This window comes from Onychomys torridus, chromosome 5 (genome assembly GCF_903995425.1).
Source record: "Onychomys torridus chromosome 5, mOncTor1.1, whole genome shotgun sequence".
Classification (NCBI taxonomy): Eukaryota; Metazoa; Chordata; class Mammalia; order Rodentia; family Cricetidae; genus Onychomys; species Onychomys torridus.
The window spans coordinates 95735901-95751039 of record NC_050447.1 but is presented as its reverse complement, the minus strand read 5'-3'; the positions used below and the strand labels follow the sequence as shown (position 1 = coordinate 95751039).

Sequence of the window (15139 nt, the reverse complement as noted above, 5' to 3'; positions counted from 1 at the left end):
TTCCCTAAAGACTAGCATGCTGCTACTTTTTTAAAAAGCTCTGCTCACTCTGTGACCTTGCCCCAAAGTCATAGACCCTTTATTTATTTTTTTTCTTTGTTGTGTCTCTCTGGTTTTTCTTTTCAAGGTTTTGACCCCAGGATACCACAGAAAAAAGAAAGTAGATAGAATGAGGACAACTCAAATGATCAGGAAGCTGCCATTTACATAAAGACTGGACTAAATTCAATGATAATTTAAAAGTAAAGACAGAAGGAGAGGAGCATACACAAGATTACCAAAGTGAGGGATAAGTGCAGAGTGGCACCCAGGAACCAGAGTGTGACCTAGCAAAACTCTTGTAAGTCCTTGGACTGCAAGTGAGAGGCAGAACAGCAGGCTGGGGCCACGGACTGCTGTGAGATTTCCTCCCCACCTCACCCACACCCCCTCCCCACCCACACCCCATGAACTCTCAGCCTTGTGCCTTGGCAGCAGCTCAAGCTCTTGAGGGCTAAGGATGGAGCCCACTCCAAAGTCTGAGATCTATGGATGTCAAGATGGTTTGGGAACTGAAGCCACTATGAGAGGGGAACTCGTGATACCCAAAGGAAGCACGGATGGCAAGAGGCAAAGCTCTCTGCTACCCACAGAAATGCTGTCTATGAATTACTGCCCAGTTACAGAGAAAGAGTGATTGAAGTCTGTGACATCTAAATTATGACCCTGAATTTGCAAGCTTCTCTTCCCGTTCTGTCCAAACCTTTCCTGTTAATGACACTCTTTCCTATTCACACCTTTGTCTCTTGTTCCAACCAGAGTTTCTGAGCATGCTGGGATGTGCAGAAGGGGAGATGCCTGACTCTGAAGGCATGCTTAATAAAACATGAATGAGAGAATAAATGGGTCTTTAAAACCCTTAAGTGGCTTCTTTGGTGTTAAATAGTACCTTAAAACCCTCAAAACTCAATGAATTAGTTTAATAAGTGTCAATGAAAAGCATACAGACTATGTTGGCCTGTAAATCATCCTGTACTGAAACTGATGTTTTAGGGAACAGAACCTGGCTTATTACTGATTCCATAACCTCTGAAAAGTCGAGGCACAGTCCAGTGAGCCCTTGTTCAGAGGGCAGACGTGATGGCTAGTGAAGTGTTGATAACAGGGAATTCCCATAGCTAGTCCTCACTCAGGGTGAGGTTAAGACCCATGTTCTTGTGTCTGGTGTTCAATTCCCCAGTTTAAGGCTCCTGGTTGGAAGCTAGGCTGTTTGTTGTCTTGGGGATGTTGCTCTATAGCCTTGCACCTTCTGTGGTGACTCCTTTTGCAGAGTCTGCTCAGTTGCAACCACACCACTCCTCCGGGAACTGTATCTGTCTGTCCCTAGGACCTCCTCCTACTTGCCTCCTATTCAGTGGCGTGATGGCAGCCCAGGTTCTCTTAAGAGTATGAATCTGGGATTGGCAACCATAGGGAGGGCCCAGGAATCTGAGCTGTACCACCACACAGACCTGACCAAAGGACAGAGAGCAACAGAACAAGATCATCTGCAGGACACAATTGGAGCCAGCATCGAGAGGATGCCCCAGATCGCTGACAGTCACCATTTCGTGACACCTGGCTTGATGTTTAGGATCCACCATTTCTCTGACTTTCAATTCTAACCTTCATTCCTTGGATTATCCTAAGAAAGTTTCCTCCTTTACATGCTCATCTTAACTCATTGGGATTCTTTTATTCATTTGGGGGCAGTGGGAACTAAATCTAGGGCTCCACACCTGCCAACCATGCATGCTGCCCTTCAGCTTGTCTCGGGCCCAATTCAATTCCACAAACTTGTAATCTAAGTAGGCATTACATGCCTGGTTGCCATATGCTGCTTAGGGACTCAGTGTCTGGGAAAGAAGATAAAGGGACACACACACAAAAAATAGAGTGGAATATTGACAACAGCCACTTAGAAATACGGCTATTACTTCTATCACCCCAGCAGCACAAAAGACTAAAGGAAAGTGGGGACTCATCAACTCAAAAAGAATTTATCCTAGAGGGGACACAGTTAGAAACTGAAGAAAAACTCACCGAATAGGAAAAAATATTAGCGAGTCATAGATTTGACATGGGACCTGTGTGTGTGTGTGTGTGTGTGTGTGTGTGTTGGAATATGAAAAAGAAAACTCTATTGAAAATCATGAAATTTGGAGGTAAAGGAATAGAATATATTACACTGACTCGAGTAACTCAGACCCAGAAAGAAAAACGCTGTGTGCTCTTGTTTGTGATTTTTCGCTCCAAATCGATAAATGTGACTGTGAACCCTAGAACACCACTGGGACTAGGGACGTAGAAAGGGGCCAAGAAGGGAGGAACTGTAGAATGGGGAACAGCGAGGCAGAGGCTCCATGAAGGGAGAAATGAGAAACATGGGGGGCTCCCGCTGAGGAGGGGAGATGGAGGGTAAGACAGGAGATGGGAGGAAGAGCAAACAAAAACACTAGGATCCTTGAAAAAGACAGAGCATTGTCCTTTTGTATTTACCTAAAATGACATCTGTCACAAATATATGTGTATAGGACATGCATTTCTGTAAGCGTTGGGGAGCTGCACAAAAATGACTGCAGAGCAGGAGCTTCTGAAGCTCTGTAAGAACAACTGTGATATTTAAATGCTCGTGTTCATGGACATGGAGGAACTCAGGCCATGGAACACTATTATGGACAGGAAACAGGAACTACTTCCACTGCAGGGGAGGTGTCTAGGATGCTTGAGTTCCTGTGAAGTTTTTTACTTATTTGATTTTAGTTAAGGGAAGAACACACTTCCCTGATCAAGGAAGGGTTGTGTATTGAGACTGTAGGTAATGAGCAAGAAAGATGAATTCTTGCTGCGCTGGACTGTCCAGCTTCTCATCTCTTGTTCCATAGGTTTCATTGCCCTGGGTTTTTGAGAGGGGAGGGGCCTGCTGCAGAGTCTTTGAGATAACTGAATCTCCCACTTTTCACTGGTCATCTTCCAATACAAAAATGTCTAAAATTCTGAATTTTTTTTAAAATTCACTTATTTTTATTTTATGAGCATTGGTGTGTTGCCTGCATGTGTGTCTGTGTGAGGGTGTCAGGTCCCCTAGAACTGAAGTTACACACAGTTGTGAGCCATCATGTATTGCTGGGAATAGAACCTGGGTCCTTTATAAAACCACCATGTAGGTGCTGGGAATAGAATCCAGGTCCTCTGGAAGAGCAGTCAATGCCCTTAATGGTTGTGTTGTCTCTCCAGCACCAAAATATCATCATGTCTGCCACCTTTGGGGACTTTGTGGGTAGACAGCCTTTAGTTGCCTGCTGCTGGTCTGGTTAGCCTTGCCGCATGCTGTGTGACCTCTGTGGATCCACCTCCAGCACTGTGGTGTACAGGCAGGCTGTGTTTTAGTCACACTCAGTGCCTAGTTGGGATTTTAATCTTTACCAGTCTCTAGACTTTTCTCTAAAATGAGCAGTAACTTTCTTGAAGACAAACACTTTAAAATTTTTTGGTATTTATCTTTGTATTCTTGGTTCACACCCCAGAGCTCACTGTCTGTTAGCCATTCAGTGACCATGTAGGGAATTAGTATGCTGAACTGTTTGGAGGGACACTTTCTGCACACAATAAACCTCTGCATAAAATTTCCCAGGAGAATTCTCTCTCTGGGATTCATGTGCTGTCATGTAACAAGTCACCCCCTCCTGGGACCACTGAGGGTAGGTATCCAAGGGACTTTCCTAGATGAAGTACACTTCTAACCATCCTTCGCCCCCAAAGCACTAAACATATGAGTAAAGTTATCTTAGTTTCCTACCCATCAATCCACCATTTCCATCTACCCATCAACTCAGTCACCCCCACGTGCACAGAAAATCACCATCCAGGCTCTGCCCAAATTCCTTACCCACAAAATCATGTGGCAACAAATGATTATTATTTTCATTTGCTCTGCAACAATAGATACATAGAACAAATTCCTGGAATTCTCTTAACACAACTTCCAACTCCCCATAGCCTTTCTGGGGACCAAGCAGGGAAGGAAATAGGAACCTTATGTCCATTCTACTGATGTGAAGATCTGGGGATCTCAGGGTAGATTGCTGGCCCAAACCCAGTAACTCCACTTGAAGCCAGCCTGGAAATGGAACTGACTCCCAGGACCCTTTCCTCAGTGTATTCCATTTGACAGGCTTACAGATGTGTTGTGAGAAAATGAGATGGCAGTTAAGTTGGGATTTTAGGAAACTAAAGACCGAACGAAGATGACCTGGCACCTCCTGAATCTGGTTCTTTGGGTTTTATTTTTAAAGGAATATTTGGATGTAGAGATGAGTTCCCTGATGTGCATAATATGATCATGGCTTTGGCAAAACATGACTAATTCAGACTTTTTGATACTGCCTCTACATGTAATTCGTAAGTGTCAGAATTTGTGCCTGAATTGTCTGTGTGTAGTATTTGGCCATCACACTTATCCCTAGGGTTCTTTTTGTTTAGGATTCCATGTTGAAGTCTGCTTACTGAATAATTGTTTCTTAATTCTGACTCTATGTGGCATCATTGCCCATGCTATCTCAGTTCCCTCTACTGCTACATGCTCCATATATAATATGAATATGGAAGGTGTTATAGTTAGGGTTTCTATTGCTGTGATGAAACACCATGACCAAAAGCAACTTGGAGAGGAAAGGGTTTATTTCAGTTTATACTTCCAGGTAATAGCCCATCTCTGAGGGGGGGGGGGTCTTGGTAAGAACCCCAACAGGAACCTGGGAGCTAGGAACTGATGTAGGGGCCATGGAGGAGTGCCTTTTACTGGCTTGCTCAGCTTGCTTTCTTATAGAACTCAGGATCACCAGCCAGGGAAGGAACCACCCACAATGGGTTGGGCTTTCCCCAATCAATCCCTAATTAAGAAAATGCCCTACAGACTTTCCAATCTCATGGAGGCATTTGCTTAGTTGAGGCTCCCTTCTCTCAGGTGACTTCAGTTTGTGTCAAGTTGACATAAATCTAGCCAGTATAGAAGTTTTCACCTTATTCCTTATTATCCCCAGAAGACACAAAGCAAATACAAAGAGAAACTGGAAATAAGATGTTCCTATGAAGAAGTCACTAGGCCATATCTCAGTCAGTGTTCAGAGTTTCTGCTGGACCTCCACAGTGAGATTCCCCAAAGAATGAAGGAAGCTTAGGGGGCTGAGCTCTCGCTGTATACCTGCACGCATGATCTTAGTTCTCACAGTTCTCCTGTGAAGTCCATATCATTAGCCTCGTCCACTAAGAAGGACACAGGGTTAGGGAGAAGGTGAGGTAAGAGCCAGCAATAGATCAGCAAGAGGAGGAGGAGGAGGAGGAGGAGGAGGAGGAGGAGGAGGAGGAGGAGGAGGAGGAGGAGGAGGAGGAGGAGGAGGAGGGAGGAGGAGGAGGAGGAGGAGGAGGAGGAGGAGAAGGAGGAGGAGGAGGAGGAGGAGGAGGAGGAGGGGGGGGATGGCAACCTAACCCAGATGTCTTAGGTCAGAGCCATGGAGACAACTGAGAATTTCAGACTATTAGAGAAGTTGATCCCAAAGAAAACCTGTCCAAAAACAGAAGAGGACTTTTGTTTGTTTCTTTTTTGAGACAGGGGTCTCAATATGTAGCCCAGACTAGCCTCCATCTGGTGATCCTCCTGCCTCTTTCTCTTGAGTGCTAGGGATACAGATAAGTATATGCCATCCCATCTAACTTTAAGCAAAGTATCAGACTTCATTGTTATGAACATATAGAAAAAAATTTTAAATGTACATACCTGCACAGTTGTGGCCGTTGGAGTAGCTGGCACCTGGCTGGTCCTCATAGGGTGCAGAGGCCAATGAGTGAGAGAGCAGGAGAAGAAAGAGAGAGGTGGCCTTGCGGACTTTCCAAGGGGACTTCATCCTGAGATGTGTACCAGGAGACACCGTCTTGGTCCCAAAGATCACTCTACTTCCCAGTCCTCCTTGGCCTCTCTATAGTTACCACACCCCAAATGCAGGCTGCCATAAACACACTTCGCAGCAAGTGTGATGCAATCCCGTGTGCACGCACGCGCGCGCGAGCACACACAGGGAACTGGCTATTTTGAGACCTCTGAGAGAGGCTCCGGGTCTGGGAAGAGCTGGAGAAGTCCTTGGTGGGCAGTCCCTCTGAGCAAAGACTTCAGGGAAAGAAATGCTCAAGTTACACAGTGACAGCAACAGCACTTCCGGCCTCGGGCTGAAGTCAGTAACCATAAACCACAAGAACCTTGAGGTTTGCCGAGCACTCTGTCGGGTTGGAGGAGAGGAGAGGTCCTTCCCCATTCGTTCTTGCAAAACAAAACTAAACGAAAACTAAAATCAAAGAAGAACTCTTCACTCCACCTGTACACAGTCCTTCAGCAATCTGAGTGGCAGCACCCACATAGTGAAGAAGTTACAGTTGTAATGTAGAATAATTGTGGTTATAATATGTAATGCAGGATTATATTTAAACTTACTTCACTTTCTTTTAAATGGCTGTGTATGTGAGGATGGACTGCTTGTTTTGTCAGAGAACTTTCTGGTTGAGTGGTGACTTTTCTCCAGCAAAGAGAGACTATTCTTTGCAGGGCCCAGCTTTCTTAAAGCCTTCCATTTGGTATGCAGGAAACAATGGGCTGTCAGCAGGACTGGATCTTAAATCTAATAAGAAAAAAGATGTGAGTTAGCTACCTATTATTTACTTGCCTGGGCAGGCAGCATCATTTTCCCTCAGCATTTCAGAATGTGTTTGTTTCCCACCTGTAGGTGATTTGTTCACTTTTGAGGGACTGATTTTTCTGCTTTGATGGTGAGAATTTGGCACCGTTTTTCTGGGGAAAGCAATCTGGAAACGGGGACTTGGAAATGAAAGGTACATAATCTGAATGCCTTGATAATTGTTTCTTAGATAGATTACACCAAAGTTGTATGTAACATTCAGACAAGCTCTGAGGCTAAATTACCCAAGTCCAGATAAGAATAAAAGGTTGTGTGACTGTCCCTTCCTGTTTTGGCTCCAAGAAGAACTTATTACAGGCTTAGAATTATTAAAGCTATTTAAATTGGTTAGCATTTTTAATCTAGTATCATTTAAAACAATTCATATATTTATTCAATGTATCTTGATCATACCCACCCTCAATCCCCACTCCACACGCACTCTCCCTGGACACACCCTCACATGTCCCCTTCTTACTTTGGTGTCCTCTCCAGAGGACAATTAGTGCTGCCTGCTGAATGCTAACTTGACCTTGTGCAGATCTTTTGCTTGGCCAAGGTGCTGCTGCTTTTGGTCCCTGACCTTCTGGTCCAGGGAAGCTTTAGACATTGATGGAGTGACTGAAGAACAAGAGCTCATGTTTGACTCTCGTATCTACCTTCATGTGAGGAATGTATTAGGCAAGTGAGTCGACTTTCTTCCTCCAATTTCCTCGGTTACCATGGGTAATGGTAGTATTCAGGTGATGGGGAACTGAAAAGCACCATGCCAGGCAAGAAGTAAATGCATAGTAAACTAAAGCTCTGGCTCTTACCCCGGTGAAGGTGCAATCACATCTATGGCCCAGGCCTACCTTAGAGAGAATTCTAAGGCTGCATGATAGTTGCAGGGTAATATGTAATGTTTGGGAAAATTATCATAAACATAAAAGGGCAGACTTTACTGAACATTTTTTTTTCTGGGCCAGTGAAACTTCAAGAGTTCATGATCAAGTCTGTCTGACCCAGAGACTAAAGAAAAGCATTTGGGACCCTCAAGTTGGTCTCAATGCGCAGCTGTAAGCATGCACAGAAAACCTTCATCTTCTACATGCGATCCAGTCAGCTCCACCCACAACCATCCCAGGAGTTGGGAGCGTTGAAAACATCTGGTGCACTCAGACTGTTGAGTTGGCCCACTAAGTGACCCTGAATTAGTTTTACCCTCTCACTGGTGACATGCCTCGGCTAGAAAAGGAGTTAAGATGGTTTCCTTCACAGAGGTATGGAAGGGTAGAACCTACTATAAAACAGGCATTCAGTAAACAGCAGTGTACTTCACATTGGACAGCTGATTTCTTGGTGGGCAATGCCAAAGGAATGCAGAAATGGGTGAGCGAGGCAGCCAGCTGACACTAGAAGCAACATGTACATGCACATACCACCACTAACCAAACCTCAGTGGTCCTCACCACAAAAGTGGGGGCTCTCAGACTGAGAGTATCCTTTCCCATCAGGGCTCCCTTTGTTCATCAGGTATTGAAATCAAATGACCCTATATTTCTGATCAGCCAGGTAAGAAGCCACCTGTGGTGTGACATCCCCAGAGGACTCCTGCTGTCAGACGCTCCAGTTTTGATTTTCTTAAAATCTGTTCTTGAGAATGAGATTCCTTCCCTGCAGCCCTTTGTTTTTCTGCTCAGATGCAAACCTCAGCCTTTCTTTCTGCAGCAGGAGGCTGGTGTTTTGTGATCCTGAAAACTGCACCCTGTGCATGTGTTAGAGAGATGATGAGGTGCCCAGACTTTGTGTGAAGTGTGTGGATATCAATGAATGGCTGAGTTTCCTGTTTGGAAAAGAGCAAGGCAGAGAGCTAAGAGAGTCTGCCAGAAGCAAATACAGAGGTGGGCAAGCCATGTAAACACAGGCTTCAGGGAGTCACAGGTTATCTTAGGAGGACGTCAGAGGCCAGGTGGGTTTAACCCATCTTTACCTGGGGCTCAGAGCTATAAAGGTAAATTTGAATGCTCATCACTAAATAAAGCAAATACAGCTTCACTAAGAATGTGGTTCATTCAATTCACCTTAGATAAGGAAATCCAGAGGCCAACCTACTACCCTAGGACTGCTTTCATCCTCAGGAGTCGCTCACAGCTTGAAATGACTGCTAGCACCCAAGCCACCACGTGTATGCTGCAGGTCACCAGAAAAAGGAAGCAGAATAAAGAGCAAACACACATGTTCTCTTAGGAGAAAAAATCTCCTCCAACATTCCTGCTTGCATTTCATTGGCTATACCTAGTTGCAAAGGGTACTGGGAAATGGAATCACGTGTTCACTCACAACTGCCAGGGAAGTGGGCATGAGTAGTCTTTAGTCTGTGGGCAATGTAATCAGCAAAACATCAGGCTTTGAAAAATATGGTATTGGTATTTAAACTGCCTTATATCAACCATATATAAGTGTATGTGGAATTTTTTCTGAATTTTTATTATCCTTTATTACAAGTTTTAGGAAGATGAATAGAAACATAATTTTACTTGGTTTTTTTTTGTTGTTGTTGTTGTTTTGTGGGGGGTGGGGGAGGGATGGGCATATATAGATGCGCCCTGGAAGCATTTAACCCACATCCTAGGTTATTCACAGAAATGAAGCTGTCAAAAGCCCAGGTGTAAACCTCAGTTGAGGCTCAGCTGTTGAGGCTCACCAGGGTGGGACCTGTGTATAAGTAGGCTCCTGTCTTAGTGGGGGTTTGCAATTACATTTCAAAAAAATAAACCTATGGATTAGCTACATACTTTCTTATGATATGATCACAGAGGAAGCTGAAAATTAAGGACAACCAGAATGCTAGAAAATGCTTTGTGTTTCAGGTAGATGACACTGAATCCTGCAGTTGTGTGGAATCCTTATGTTACTTGGCCAAAGAAAGCAGTGGTGGTCAAGAGGTCTGTGCCATCCAGCATCTAGATAATGGAGACATGTCTGTACTCCAGTGGACGGGAACTATTTAACTCCAAGACCCAAATACTCATGTGAGCTTGGACCAGTGGGTCAGTCTGTGATCCTCAAAAGGCATTACAAGTCCTTGTGACTGGAGTTAGAGAAGAGACATGGTAAAAGAGTCCCGAAACTGCTTTGCGTGGTGGGTAGCAGAGAGCAGGTGGTCAAAATGCAGAAATCAAGCCCTCATCTGAGCATCCTCCCAGTGTTTCCACTGGGAGGAAAAGCTGGAGGAAGCAAGGGTAGGGATGATACATTCACAGATCTGGGGAAGTCAATATCCATTGCAAAGAGCTCCCTATATGACCCCCTGCTGAGATAAATATGAGCTTAGAAAGAAAGAAAGCCACAGGAACACAACAAAAATGAAAAAGAGTAAAAGAAAAAATAAGTATCTCAGCCGAAAGGACATGTCATACCACTCTGTTATTTAAGACCTCAAAGCTCCCTGGTGCCCATCACATCAAGAGTAACAGATTCAGATGGTCTCACAGATCTGTGTCATCTGAAGCCTGTTTCTGTCTCCTCTTGTGTTTCTAATCACAGTTTTCTTGTGCATTGCATTCTGATCATGCTGAATTGTGTTTGATGCCCCAAGATATGACCAAATAGCTATGCCCCACTTCCTTGGCGTGTGCCACCGCTGGCCTGTAATAGCCTTCTCCTAGTCTTGCAGCCTGCCCCTTTCCCTTCAAGGTCACTCTTCTTAGAAGGGCTCCCTGTCCTCTGTCGAGCGTACTTTGCTCCAGTGTCACTGTTCCCCAGACACGTTGGCATCACTCTACATCTGTGTCTCCCAGGGGCTGTGGGTTCCTGCACAGGTATTTGGTGACATCACGACAGAACATGTATTGTATGTACTTCAGGCAGATACCCAGGAAATATTAGTGGGGGAAAGTGAGTGAAACAGAGCAAAATAAAGAACATATGTTAGGTACTGCAGTGTGGAAGGGAAAGAATTTTTTTAGGTGTTGTTATTAGGAGTATTACATAACTGAAAAGCATTTGAGGCATTAAATTTGGGTCTCAGTACTAAAGCTTAGTGTCAATGCTGAGGAAAAAAGTTGGCATTGGAGGCAGTAAAGGGCTAATGTATGAAGAGGGGCTCCAGAGGCAGTCCAAGGACTGTGCAGAAAGAAATGAGGAAGCCAGAGGTCAGCGCCTCTAGAGTGTAAAGTCCAGAGTTACATAATTTCCTCCAGGTCTGTCACACTTTTGGTGTCAAGATGGCACAGTTTATTTCCTCAAAGACTCGTGCCTGCCGAGCCCAGGGTGAGTGAAGGACAGCCCAGTGACAATTGGCCAAGCTCAGAACCTCTAAATGAACTGCTTGTGGAGCAGGAAGGTAGCACATAGAGTGATCGCTAGTCAGGAGAAAGAAGAAAGGTGGTCTCGATGTGTGCCCCTCCAGCAGCAGGTCCCCTTCAGCACGGACATGTCTTTATTATACTGCATTCAGTTGCTTCATGCTATGACTTGAGATTCACATGCTGTGAAGAGAACAGCTAACATAGACCTGGATTACTGAGCTGGCCAGAAGAGGCTGTGACCTGCACCCTGCTGAAAGGGGTGCAAGTTGGTCTGAGAGGACCTGTTTTCCACCCACCCCCAAAAGAGAACTTTGAAAAGTGACCATCACCTGCTGTAGTTTTCGAACATGCTTGTTGAAGCCAAAGGAGGACAGGTTTTGTGTGAAAGTCAAGTTACACTTTAAGTTTGAATGACTATGCCTAAGAAATTCATGAAGCAAAAATGTCTTTGGTCTGCAGGCCTCTTGCTCAAGGACAGATAGTTCCTGAAATGCTGGAGGCTACTGTTTATGGGAGGTAACAAGCCACATGTTTTCACTCCCCTAAACAACCCTAAACAAGTTTGTTTGACCCATCTGCGCCAGATGTGCTTGATCACATGTGGGCAGGAGGTTCATAGGCAGGAAATGTATACTTGTTCCTAATTGGATGTAGGCTGGAGGTACATCAGGATGTATCCTTGCCCCTGATTGGACCTCATGGGAAGTACTAAGCCACTTTAAACCCTGATTTGGGGCCATTTTCTGGAGACCCAGAGATGGACCTGACCAGAGCCCATCCACTCACCCAGTATTTAATGAAAGCTTGCTTCAACTTTGCCTTTAAATTGTGGTAGTGGTCTTATTCTCAAATGGTAGGATTAACATTTCATCAGTAGAATACTGTTTCAGTAGTGAAAAGGGTTCAGTTAAACTGAATCAAACTGCAATATACATACATATATATATATATATATATATATATATATATATATATATATCCAAGATTTGTCTTAAGACATTTAATTTTTATTATTATTTTTTGCTCAGGATGAAACCAAAAGCCTTGTGCTTGCTTGGCAGGTGCTCTGCCACTGACTACATTTCTAGCCCTGTACTCGTGCATTTTGAAAAGAGAATAAGGGACCTCAGGATGAAGATGAGGGCTGACAGAGCCGGGGAAGTGAAAAATTACCAAAGGGACAGGAGTCTAGACCAAGTGGAGCCATCTGCTATAACTGGCACTTTCCAAAGTCTCCCTGCTCCTGCAGACACTGGGAGGCAGGAGATACGGCTTCTGGTATGGCTGAAACAAAATCAATTCTCCAGGCTGCCTTGATTCTTCCAGGACAGAGACTTACTTAAGGGAGTTAGTAGTAGTTAGTTAAGGCCACCCTGGGGATGATGCCTTGATCTGTCAGAAGCGATGCCACCACTGGCTTAAGCCTTTAGGCCAAGATGGAGGTGTGAGATGAGGACTCAGAGGAACCTGGTAAGCTTTGGTAAAGGACAGAATCAGTCACAGTGTATGTTTCTATTAAGGATTTGCCCTTTCTCTGGGTCTGGACAGGCCTGTGGACACATCCCTGGGTTTGTGTGAGGCCTCATCTTTAAGAGAAGTAGACGCTTCTGCCTTGGTGTCCAGACTTTTGTGTATGAAGTCTGTCTGTTTCAGAGACCACTCAGACTCTGAGGTGACAGGGAAAAGGAGAGGACCCTGCTGACCTGACCTCTCAGCTATGCCTGTGGGGAAATGAGGTATGTGACTGAATCCCACCTTTGACCTGCCAGACCAGAGGGAATCCATTTCTGGCTCTCTAGACTGGCCCAGTTTCCAGGACATACCATTCATGTCCCTAGTTATTTCTAACAGGATCCAAAAATCAGAGTTGAGCTCAGATAACACAATCCAATGTAAAACTAGGGTTTGTTTTATGTCCTTGTGTGGGGGAACTTTTGTGTATAACAACAGATAATGAGAATGGTGTGTGACCTTGGGATTGGGTATGGTTTGCCAGTCTGTGCCACATCCAGATTATTAAGGGTTTTACTAAATCGGGCCTGTTTCTTTAAAGCTGTGCTAAGGAAGGGAAGCATTAACATTATTCATTTAAATTAAACCAAGTTCTGAAACACAGGCCATGTCTGGTGATCAGAGACGACCTTGTGTGTCCTAAAGAGATGAGTCAGACTCAGGAAAGAACTATGTGTATAAAATCTCTAAAGACAAACATTGTCAAACAGATCTTCTGATAGTACTGCTAGCTGCTTATTGTTACTGCAATGGGACCAGGAAGGGTGAGAGGAGGCTCACACAGTCACCTGACCAGGCTGTTGTCTTAGTTAGGGTTTCTATTGCTGTGATGAAACACCATGACCATGGCAACTCTTATAAAGGAAAACATTTAATTGGGACTGGCTTACAGTTCAGAGGTTCAGTCCATTATCATCATAGTGGGAGGCATGACGGCATGCAGGCAGACATGGTGCTGGAGAGACAGCTGAGAGTTCTACATCTGGATCCTCAGGCAGCAGGAAGAGAGAGAGACTCTGGGCTTAGCTTGAGCAACTGAAATCTCAAAGCCTACCCCCAATGATATACTTCCTCTAACAAGGCGACATCCCCTAATAGCGCCACTCCCTATGGGCCTACGGGGGCCATTTTCATTCAAACCACGACAACTGTTGAATGTGTTGCGGTTGGATTGGAAACTGACAGTCACCTATGAATGAACAATGGGCTTTCCCCCAAGCTGGCAAAGAAAGCATTTGCCTTGACTCCATTTCCTCCAGAGCTCAGGGAACATGATGGTAGCTTGAAACATGCACAGACTACTACAGAAACAGATGGCAGAGAGTTTGAGATGATTGTCTGGGGCCAAAGGACAGGATAGAAGCCCTGTTCTTGTTTCTGAAGCTAGCATCTCTCTGCTGTATCCTTTCAGGTTCCTTCAAGTGCTCTCACTTCCCACTCTTTCCAAAAGACCGTTGTTGTGATATTAGTCATTCACATTTCATTTGAATAAATATTTTTGCAAGAGGATGTAAAAGATGAAAATTATTGGGTGAATAGAAATCACATACCAAATTGTAATCAGAACGAAATAAGCTTTTCCTATCTACATAGCTGTTGAATTTCACAATTTGGAAAATCACTCTTGTGAGATGCCTTGCTCAAACAATTACCAAATTGTTTCCTTTCTTTTACGTTTATATATGTAGGCATTTTTAGTGGATAGCCATCCCAACATTGGCCTGGAAGTTCCAACCCCCATTGAGGCTTCGGTAATGGTCACGCCCACAAGGCAGGGCAGAGGAGGAAGCAGAGGATGGAGAGGAGGGCTCCTGCTTGGTTCCGGGACCCTGGAAGCTGGAGGTAGACCGAGCAGAGTTCTCCAGAGAACACTGCTGGACTGCGCCATACCTTTGCCAGACCCTGCAAGCTACCCCTTCATTTGTAAGTTACCCCACAAAATAAACCTCCCTTTTAACTGCGTGGAGTGGCCTTAATCATTTCACCAATAGGCATTATTCTGGGATTTTGCCACTAGGCAGAGGTCAAGGTTTTGGTGAGCCTCGTAAGTTAGTTAGAGGTAGAAAAAGGCAGCTCTAGGCCCTCATCTCATTTGCCCGAGAGCAGGAAAGCCTATCACCCACTCATGCTAGAGCGGTCTGAAATGATCAATCTCTTTGCAAGGACTTCCTGCCTGCTGGCTCAGCACCAGGGTATGACTGCTTCAACTCCTGCCAAACGGGTCCAGTCCTCTGGTAAACCGGTCTCTGCCACCATCAAACTCTTCTTTCCTATGAAGCTACGATGACTACCCTCTACCTTGTGTTGCTGAAGTCTTACTGGAGCGGCCTGACCTCCCAAAATACATCTTCCTGCAAACCTGCCTTTGAATGTGTTAATGTGACAGACATCACATGACACTCTCCCAAAGCAAGTTGGAGGAGGAAAGGATTTATTTAGCTTATAGCTTCCAGTCCTTCACCGAGGGAAGCCAAGGTCAGAACGCACAGTATGCGCTTGAAGCAGAAACTGTAGAGGGATTCTGTCTGCTTACTAGCTTGCTCCCTAGCTTTCTTATACAACCCAGAAATTCCTGCACAGGGGTGGTCCTGC

At 44.8% G+C, this 15139-nt stretch overlaps 1 protein-coding gene across 1 annotated transcript in view; it reads right to left on the bottom strand.

The window, feature by feature from the left end:
* The window catches only part of Aoah (acyloxyacyl hydrolase), a 212685-nt gene extending 206487 nt beyond the window's left edge, over positions 1–6198 (bottom strand). The window contains exon 1 of the mRNA XM_036188387.1: positions 5795–6198. Within this exon, the coding sequence (XP_036044280.1) occupies positions 5795–5921 (127 nt within the window). The 5' untranslated portion in view covers positions 5922–6198. The remainder of the gene's footprint in view (positions 1–5794) is intronic.
* Positions 6199–15139: the final 8941 nt, after the last annotated feature.